The following is an 11,096-nucleotide window of genomic DNA, read 5'->3' as shown; positions in this document are numbered from 1 at the left end:
GAATATACACTCCTTAGATAATATATAAAATAAGCAAATGTAATTAGAATAGTTATTGAAAATATGTTTTAGTTTATTAAAAGAAAGATCAAGTGGAAATGAGCTGAAATGAGCTGAGACTCAGCTTTCTTTCGTTCTAATCTCACATCAGTCTTCTTTCCTAAGAAGAGGCTAAAATAAGAATACAGGGTACAATGTGAAATTGTCTTGTTAGATGGTAAAATGTTGTGGATTTAAACAGTTTCACTAGGCATGTCTGCTATACGCTTTGATATATTAATGTTTGCTTTATTGTATTCTATGTTTTATATGTATTTGTTATTTTTTGACATTTTTTTCTTCACATTATTCCTAAATTACATTGAGCAAACTTTGAGTCTGGTAAAGTACTATACAGAATGTACACTTTTTTCAGTATATACACACTTTTATACAAAATTTATGAAATTATTCATTTTTTTTAAAGAAAGCCTTACCGAGTGTAAATGAACTGAGATGAAAGCTCTTCCCAGAAATCCCAGTAGCTTCCCAGCAGTCTTCTTTCCAGCAGACTAAAATCAGAGTACAGGGTGTCTTCTTAAAATATTTCTGGGGAGAAAAGTCACAGGATAATCCATCACCAATCGTTAAACACCCATTAGCCTTGTATCCTCCGAGTCTGACATCACATGAACCAAATTATACTAAACCACTAATCCAAAACTAACAGTATAAACATTGGTGGATGTGTCTGTGTGTGTGCAGGCAGAACAAAGTCTGATAGTCTGATAGATGGCAGATGGACAAAAATACAGTGGATAGATGAAGTGAGTGTGAAAAATGTCTTGAATAAATTTCAGTGTTCTCTATTAATGTTTGCAGTATTCTTGAACATTAAGTGTAACAAAATGTTATCATTTAATTTTTTTTACCCAGCCGAATCATTCATTCATTCTCTACCGCTTATCCAAACTTCTCGGGTCATGGGAACCCTGTGCCATCTCAGGTGTCATCGGGCATTAAGGCAGGATACACCCTGGACGCAGAGCCGATCGGCCCTATACGCTCACTACTCAAGTTGTGTAGGGCCCTGCAAATTACGGAAGACCTGTTATTATTTATATTGTTTATACCTGTAATATATTGGTAACTATGGACACTTGGTCATATTGTATGTATTGTATGTATGGACAGGCTGATGGCTAATTTTGCTGGTACCTGTGACCAGTGACAATAAAGGCTACTACTACTAAAAAACTGCCATACAACATGCATCTGGTTATCCTTATGTGACAATCTCATTCAATACAATAAAGAAACAAAGTGAAATTAATGCAGCAAAACGAGAAAAACCAAATAAAAGACAAAAAGACACAAAGCAAGGAAGAAGGAAGGTATGGAAAATAAACTAAAGGAAATGGGGACACTGTTGTATGAAATAAAGAAACTGAATGTATCTGATTAAAACTGTGAAGAAGAGATCCAGAAGGAAGCTGATTCAACAACAGGAGGAACAAACACTGTACCTAGACAGTTGGATAAAGACCCATCATCTTGCTGAAAGAAGATTATTGAATTGTTCTAAGTTTTCTATTTCATTTTATAGAACAATAAGTTTTCTTTACCTTTTATACAAACTTATGTAATCGTTTGTATGCTCAAGAAATTATGTAATGTTCAGTAGCATGTTTTAAATGCCAAGGTAGAGAGTAACATTGAAAGCTTGATGTGAAATCACAAGGTTTTGTGTCAGCAGTATAAAAAACACACAGTCGGCATAAAAACACACAATCAGCAGCGGCAAAAAACTTGAAGAACTAATTATACTGTATTTATATATGTATATTTATGTATATACATTATTTTTCACTTATATTTTCATATTTTATATAGTTTTTTATAAAGTTGATACTTTTTTATTTATCTATCTCCTTTTGGTTTTGGTTTATTTTTTATCCTAAATTGTATTCCTTTTTTATGCTTATATACCGGACAGTTGCAGAAAGCATGTCACTGCATGTCATACCCTGTATGTACGTGTATGTGACCAATAACTTTTGGGTTTGTTTTTATTTTTTGACACTTGGAGACTGTTTCTTGGTTTGTTATTTTACTTTACATATATTACACACATTTATCTGTATTACACTGCTTTTAATAAAAACAAGACCTCCCATTGTGAGGATCCTGAAAAGACAAGAAGGTCTAAGTCTGACTCCTTCAGTCTGACTCCTTCATCTAAAGATACAAACAATAGATTAGGTAGAAGAACTTGAAGAGTACCAAGGGACTTGGAAGAACACCTGCGTTCAAGGTAAGACCAACTCTGATAGCTGATCTTGTGTTTTCAATACTAACCCAGTTAGGTAATAATAGTATGGAAGGTTTTCTACACAATCCGAAAACAAGTGTCACTGAGGGACACGTACGTCAGTATAAATGACTTCAGGTGTAATATCTTTTTGGTCAGAGCAGCGTGTCACAGCAGGTTAGAGTACACTTAAAAAAGTGAAACAGCTTTGTCATTCTTTTAAAGTTTGTTTCTACACTGAATTGATCCAAATTTTTGGATTTTCCATTTGAACCTGTTTTTTTTTAGTTTGCTTAAAAGTAACCAGCACCACTCCTGGTAAAACTTTCACTGATTCCGTTCACTCAGAGGACATTTCTACTTCAGAGCAGAGGATTGACAAGTCACATGACCTCATGACATAGTGCCAGCTCGCTTCGAAAGAATCTTTTGACCGCCATTATTTTTTTTTCGCTCGCATGGAAAGAGAGTGTTCTGCACAAGAAAACGTAAGGTAAGATGTCAGTCTTATTTTCAGACCTTACGTTAAATAGCTTTTTAAGTGTCATGAACTACAGACCAACTTCATATGCTGTACCGACGGTGTGCTTGTTAGCCAGTATTAACTAGCTAAGCTCACGTTTAACTTTTCCCAAACCCATAAGAAAACTTGGCAAAACTGCTAAATCAAACTGTATATTAGCTACATTTCAGTAACGCAGGCCAAAGATATAAAAAATGAATAGTTATGTGGTGAAAATACAATATAAATACTTGTGACATGACACCCTGTCTGAAGCCATTCATTTAAAGCGAAAAGTCTACTGAACATTTCAATTCCTCGCTGGTACGTTGGAAGTGGTCCGGACACGATGATCCTCACCGATGAAGCGGTTCTGGGTGAGGATCTCGAAGACCGGCGGTGGTGGAGGGGGGAGAGGTCCTCGACCGGGGCCCGGCGCGCGTCCTCTGCTGCTGCACCCAGGATCCGTGGTGCCCTGGCGCCGGAGTGAACAGCGCCTGGCCAGGCCACTTCCTGGGTGCGTTGGGCCTGGACAGAGAAACACACGGAGTAGAGGTGGAGGTAATTACATGGCGAGAGTTTACCTGAGATAGGTGAGTGACCGACTGACCTTCCAGCGCGGCTTTCCGCTCCCGCAGCTCGGCCTGCTTCACCTGTAGGTCGCAGATCTGCTTCTCCACGGCCTCCAGCTCCAGTTCCACCAAGTGATGATGTTATAGAGCAAGTACAACAGAGATAATTGGTGTGAAAAAGGTGTACTAGCGGTAGCCGGGCTAAAAGGCTAGTTATGCTAGCCGGATAGAAGCGGGCGGAGGGAAAACAAATAAATAAATAGGATGTAGTGATATCAAAACGTATATCGAGCGATTATTCTAGGTTTAAGATGTATTGCCGATGTGTTCAACCTTTGTAAAAGGTTGGGAATCAGAGTGTAATGTATACTAGCGGAACCGGGCTAACAGGCTAGTGATGCTAACCAGCTAGCAGCGGGCGCTGGGAAAATAAATAAATAAAGATATTAAAAGGTAAGGAGTTAAAGTATAAACTCAAGATAAATCGGAATTGAATAAAAATACTCAGCCAAGCAAACAAATGCAACGCGCAAACAATTCAAACACCACGTATTATGACCATAGACGCTACAATCTAACCGCAACACAACCATACGTGCCTACCCGGTGGCTAAGGCTTTCGGCGAGCCCCCACTGTCATCGTTAATGCAGGTTCAGTGGCCCCCGGTTCAGTATGGCATAACACAAAAACAAAAAATTCAAGGATGGCTACGAGCTCGAAGCTTGGAAGATGTGAGAGCTCCAAATCCGCTGCTGCTGCTACACGCTGCTGCTGCTACACCAATCAGTGCCAGCAAACATGTGACATTACTGTGGCTTGTGCTGTCCTCCACAATGTGGCCTGCCTGAGGAAGGAGAGGGCCCCCATTTTTTTTTGTCATTTATTTGGCCTCTTATGATGGTTGTGCTGTATACTGTGTGTAATACAAGCTTGCAGGGAGGCTACTGCATCCATTCATTTGTCTGTTCAGTTGATGTGTATGGATTTGTCCTGCATTTATTTCAGTGTGCAGACATGCGGGGTGTGTTATATACAGACCTCTGAATGTGTATTTATCCTTTTGTTGTATAATATGCTTTGATTCTGTGCTTTCCATCTTGTAGAGCAGTGGTCCCCAACCCCCGGGCCGTGGACAGGTACCGGTCTGTGGATCAAATGGTACCGGGCCGCCCAAGAAACATGAAATTATTTCCATTTTATTTACTGTGGCGTATTTCTCTCGGTTTCTGTGACTTTCCATAGACGAGATGTTAACCGGGAGCTGAGAGACGTCACTTAAAGCCGCACCAATACCGCGCATGCGCAAAATATCGTGATATCAGTGTTTTAGGTGACTTCTGGAGCTGAGCGGCTGCAAGTGGCAGTGGCGTTGTAGCTTTGGTGGAGAGAAGGTGTGTATCGCTCTTCTCTCTGTTCACCGGTACTTTCTCATGTTTAACAGTGCTTAGTGTACTGTACGTGTATATTGTGTTTGCTCAAATTTAACCCACAAATTAGCAAAAATGAGTACAAAACTGATGTCGTTAGAAAGTTTCCTTGGGAAAGGAACTTAAATCACTTAAATCCCTATTGCCATTTCCGACATCCTATCTGTGTGAAGCGGGGTTTTCTGCACTGACAGCAACCAAAACAAAACAACGGAATAAACTGGACATAAGCAACACACTTTGGGTGTCATTGTCTCCTACTGTATTACCCCCAGATGGAACCGTCTCGTTGCAAAGAAACAAGCTCAGGGTTCTCATTGATTTAGCGTTCTAATGAGTTAAAATGTTTTATCACTTTATATTCATTTTTTGGTGCAACTGTATTTTATTTTGATGGCATGTTTAAATACAATTAAATTAACATTATTAAATCAAAACAATCTAAAATATAAACAATCAACGTCCCCCCCTCAGTGGGCTGCGGTAAAATGATCAAACGTTGACCGGTCCGCTGCGATAAAAAGGTTGTGACCACAGTTGTAGAGTCTTTTAACAGTTGTGACTTCAGTTTCGAAAGGAGGTGATGGTTTACCTGCTTTGTTTTATATTTATTCAATAAAGGAACATAATGTTACACTTTGTGTTTTTATATTTACTGTATATGGAATGTGTATTTTATACGACAGAGTATTAGGGCCACACTGAGGAAGAAGGAAAAAGTCATAAATTTATGAGGCTGGTTCTTTCTGCAGAAAAGATGCATATTCTTTTTACAGTCCTGATACTTATGACAATGTGATGCTGATGTGCCAAAAGATTAAGTATGTCCTTGTTTGTGAAACCATACTGAAGAACAATTCCACGAAATGCCCCACAGCTGTCATTTTAACAACTGTACTCCTCTAAAACGACGGGTTATAATATTATTAAAAGACTTCATTCTCAAAGTCTGTGAATATTCTTTTTTTTCCTCTGTGGCCCTAATATTCTAGCATTTTATATATAGCCTTATGGTCTATGGGAAACTGTAAATTATCTAATGATAGCAACATCATCTAAAAATCATCATTTATCCAAAATGATTGAAATTAATGATCACAAATGTTTAAACAATGACAGTGGGTCTAGTTATATGTGATAACAATGTATAGTGGGCAGTGGAATAACTATTGGTTTCCGTTTGTGGTGACTGCTGACTGACATAAGGGATGAGATTATTAAATAGATCCTAGAACTTAGCCTGGTCTGGAGCAGGCTAGCTCCACAGAATAAATCTCCATGGTAATTTATACCATAACATCCTACTGCCCCCTAATCCAGCTTTAGTGCAACCGGATCACAGATAAATTGAGCCGGGATGACCAAGATATGCCGGGCTTAATCCCTTATCCTAGTTTTGTGCAATAGGACCCAGGTTAGGTTCACAGAGTAAGTTACTATGGTAACTGACTCTGAGAATAAGTTACCTCTTTTTCAGAAACGGACTTGACTTAACCTGCTTTCTCGGCTTTAACATACCTCCCTTTCTGAAACGGAAAAGCCAGAGTTTCCCTCTTTCAGGGTTAACATACTCAGAGTTTTCACTTAACCTGCTTTCTGAAACAGGCCAAGGGTCTCCCGATTTTTGAAAGCCAACGTTGACATTTGAAATCACCAAAACAAACACGCCCCTAACCCAAATGGGTCCCACCCCTGTATCGATAGCTCCGCCCACGCATACATACGTAACCCAGACAACTAACGGAAAGAAACGTGTCTTTATCATAGCTGAAGGGAAGAACAATATGATTGCAGATAAACAAACAAGCAAAAATGACACACAAGCATAATCATTCAAAGGACAAAGGCATATATTAGTTCTGTGTAACAAAGCAAAACCAACGTTACTCACCTATCGAGAAGGAAAAAAGCGCCTCGGCGTCTTAAGTAAAGTTGGCCACATATTCACAGATTGGATTGAATTAATACTTGGTGACAGGAAATTGTCCAAGAAAGAACGGATAAATAAGATATCAATGGTAGAAAGGCAAAAGTTTGTCAAAAGTTGGTTTTGCTATTAGAATCAGAATGAACTGATTTACATGTGGACTTTATATTTCTTCAAACACACAAAGGTTAAAGAAACATAAATGGAAATTATTCATGTTTAAGAGACATTTATAATTTGGTGGGAGTGTATCAGACGTATTTGAATATTTCCTTTATTATAAATTTCATTTGTTTAAATAACATTTTGGCATATTTTGAGTTTTTGGATGTTGTTCAATTTTGATATAAATGCAGGACTCTTATTTGAAAAGCGGCAGCATCCATTGCAGTCACGGATCACGGTTGTGAAAAGCATCACAGCACTACGGTTCTCAGCTCTAAAGTTTTATATTTTTGTTAACACCCCCCTAAAGGGCATACAGTACGTAAGCTCTTACTGTGATCTGTTGGAGTTACAGTATCAAAGCTCAATAAAACTTCATTAAGACCATCAGTAAAGTTTTGGTCGTCATTAGGATGGGGTCAGCTACACTTTATAATTTGTATTTATTTACACAGATATATAAAAATGAAATGTTTTGTTTGCTATTTTAATACTTGTATATTAATTTATTTCACTGACACTGAAAGGCAGAAAAATGAATCAGAATCAGAATCAGAATCAGGTTTATTGGCCAAGGGTGTTGACACACACAAACTTTAACATAACATTATACTACACAGGACAGGACAGTACAGACTGTGGTAAGCTCTGGGTGAAACTCGAACACAAACTTACACTTACAAACTTATCTGGATGTGAGAAACTGTGAATGATACAGTTATTGAGCTGAAAGCTGAGAGAAAGATCAGTGAAATTCTGTGTTTATTACAATCTCATGATGATGAGAATGTTTACGTGTGTTTTAAATCACAGACTAAATGTTTTAGTGTCATTCATTAGGTTTAACTCTGCAGACAGACATAAGTGAGTTAAACAGACTAATCAGTAAAACCTCATACTGTTACATGTGTGGAGTGAATGATGTGATTTACTGTAAAGGTTAAAAACACAGGAGGAAGTAAATGGCTGAATCTTCATCACAAACAGGAAGCAGAAAAAGGGGAAACATGGAAGAACCAGAATTATGTAAGTTATACGGTTTATGCATGATTAGTTTTCTGTATGTTTTAATGAAATACTGTCACTATTATAATCTATATTGTTATAAAAATGATCTCAGTGAATGGCTTAATTGTCTTAACTGCCTTATGTAACAAGAATAAGAGTTGTGTTATAATACACAAACATCTTAGAAAGACATTTATTTACACTGATCCTGTAACTATGGAGGATTTATATTACTTTATTAGTTATAAATTCAATATGTAATTCAATAAAGAATATTTAATGAAATGTAAGAAATAAATAAGATCTCATTACTATTATATTATTTATTATTGTTTTATTTATTTCTTTATAGTTTGTATTTATTTGCATAGATATATAAAATTGAAATGTTTGTTTGCTATTTTAATATGTGGATTTTAATTTATTTCACTGACACTGAAAGGCAGAAAAATGAATCAGAATCAGAATCAGGTTTATTGGCCAAGGGTGTTGACACTCACAGGGAACTTGGTTCCAGCTGTTTGTGACACTCAAAAGTACAGACATATATAACATTATACTACACAAGACAGGACAATACAGACTGTACAAGAAAATGCAGACAATGTGATACAATATAGACAGTATGAGTATTAAATATAATACAGAATATATGACTGGTCAGTTATGTACATAAAGTGGGAGAAGTGCATGGTAGTGCTAATAACAATATGCAGCAGCAGTAGTGTGTGTAACATACACAGATAATGTGATGACTGACAGTTCTTATAATGCAGTACTTGTAAATATGAAGCGGGGAATATAATTATGGTGAGTTGGTAATCAGGGTGATTGATTCAAATTTAAATGATTAAAAAAACAAATCCTTGAAAATAAGCATCATGAGAAACTCCCTGAAAACTGTCTCTATGTAACTGAGCTAAATATACAAAATATACAAATAATAACAAATACATAGAAACTGTTAAAGAAAGATGTAAAATAGTTACCAAATAATATATTTAGCAAAATCTGTGACTGATTATTGTTGTGGAAGTTTTTGAGAAAATAAAAATAGCACACTGTTCAGAACGAGCAAGAGTAAAAAGGTTCACAATGTATTTGTGCTGCTGCACAGCAGGACCCAGCGCTCCTCGTGTATCATGAGAGAGGAAGGGCCTAGAACATTTATTACACTGAGGTTATATAGGAATGATTTATAGGCAGAAAACAGAAGAAAGGAAAACATCAGCAATCATTGGCTAGATGCACAACGCTCGATCATCTACTGATCAGGATCTTACCAAGGTCTGCCTAAGTTGTTTATGAGCCTGAGTCTCACCATCACGTCTCCAGCTCCTGAACCCTATAATATTGTACACAAATTCTCTCTGGTAATAACAATTTCTAGTCACAAATAACTTCTAGTCACGTGCACAGAAGGTCAGACAGCTTTCATAGTAAAATATTACATCACAATAATGTGTTATATGTAATATTCATCTTGAATATTGATAATGATTATTACAAACTTCATTTAACAAAACCTTGCAACACTAAATAACTTCAAAATGTATAATGTAACACCAAACAATGTAGAACACAACATTTTAAATACACATTGATGTCCAAAAGTCTAAGACTTATAAAAGATTAATAATCTAGGAATCTGTAAATGAACATTAACATGAAATTACAGGCTGAAAAATGTGTCACTTTGTTGAGTAAAAATGTGTTATTGTTGGAGCTCAGCAGTGACACTTCATTACGTTCCCAGGGAACAAAAGGAGTCTGGGGTGGAGGGATGAGTAACAGAATAAAAGGTGGTGTGTGTCAACTGTGAGGATCAACAACTCAACCCCAATCCTGTCACAAAAAAGAATGTCACTATACATCCAAGTCAAAATGAACAAAGCTCATTCATTCCCAAACATGAAGTGCAGGAGGGTTTGAAGACTTCAAGAGGGGGATCAGGACAAAACAATAAGCAGAACCCATCTAACTCATTTAGGGAGAAACTAAATAAGCTACAAAAGAAAATAAAAAACAAAGATTACAACACAATACACAATACACTAACTCCATTACTAACATAAACAGGAGAAAACAAGATCCAAAAGAAATGGCATCCCTTCCCTACTAACCCCTTTCCAAATTAACAATAGAACTCAACAAATAAAGAATGAAAAAGTGTAACAAATATTAACTTACAACCAAAAGAAAAACTTCCTGTTACAGAGATGTCAATTCCAACAACAGAAAGAATAACAAAATATCAAACAAACTCAATCAAAGTACAATCACTAAACAGTAAATACAAACCTCTGGGAGAGATTTAAAGCGCCTCTCAAAAACAGCTCATTCTCTCACACAACTAACCACACCAGCACCCACCCAACCACCCACACACAACTAGCAGGACAATGCTGTTTAAATAAACTCTGCATCCTCTCATCATCCAAACAGAGCTGATGTTCAGTCAGTGATGTCAGATGGCAACCATTTTTCACTGAAATATTCATAAATCTATTCTACAAAAATAACATTTTTACACTAACAGTAACTGACACCCCAACAAGTGCCTTTACACAGTTTAGGAAAACTTGTAGACATTCTGGTCTGTGATTTTCACACCTAAACTACAGATGCAGTTTAATCTATTCACACCATTTATCAACAATGTGTAACATTTTCTTTTCTAGTTTCTCATGACTCCAGCAGTCTCCTGTCTAGAGATCTTCTGCTGTGTCCGATCTGTGTGGATGTGCTCACTGATCCAGTCACCACTCCATGTGGACACAACCTCTGTAAGAGCTGCCTTACACTGTGCTGGGACATGAATCAACACTGTCGCTGTCCATTATGTAACAAGAAATTCACCAAGAGACCTGAACTGAAGATTAATACAACACTGAGAGAGGTTGCAGATCGATTCAAGAAGAAAAGTGGTTCTGACAAACCTGAGGTTCTTTGTGATGCCTGCAGTGGAGAGAAGCTGAAGGCCCTAAAATCCTGTCTGGATTGTGGACTGAGTTTATGTAAAATTCATTTAGAGCCACATTATCATATTCCAAAACTTAAGAAACACAAACTAATAAACCCTGTGGAGAACCTGGTGGCCAACATATGCCAGAAACATGAGAGAGTTCAGGACCGACTGAAGAAGATAAAAGATATCAAACACTCAGTAGAACAAAGCAAAGTGTGTACAAACATGACATGATT

General features: G+C 37.1%; 1 protein-coding gene across 1 annotated transcript in view; it reads left to right on the top strand.

The window, feature by feature from the left end:
* The first annotated feature begins 7,846 nt into the window (after window positions 1-7,846).
* Window positions 7,847-11,096, top strand: part of LOC132858868 (E3 ubiquitin-protein ligase TRIM39-like) — a 12,991-nt gene continuing 9,741 nt past the window's right edge. Inside the window, exons 1-2 of the mRNA XM_060889406.1 lie at window positions 7,847-7,910; window positions 10,574-11,073. Coding sequence (XP_060745389.1) covers window positions 7,847-7,910; window positions 10,574-11,073 — 564 coding nt within the window. The remainder of the gene's footprint in view (window positions 7,911-10,573; window positions 11,074-11,096) is intronic.

The sequence above is a fragment of the Tachysurus vachellii genome, chromosome 16 (genome assembly GCF_030014155.1).
Source record: "Tachysurus vachellii isolate PV-2020 chromosome 16, HZAU_Pvac_v1, whole genome shotgun sequence".
Classification (NCBI taxonomy): Eukaryota; Metazoa; Chordata; class Actinopteri; order Siluriformes; family Bagridae; genus Tachysurus; species Tachysurus vachellii.
Note: the sequence above shows the minus strand (reverse complement) of the source record. Positions and strands in the feature narration are given on the sequence as shown.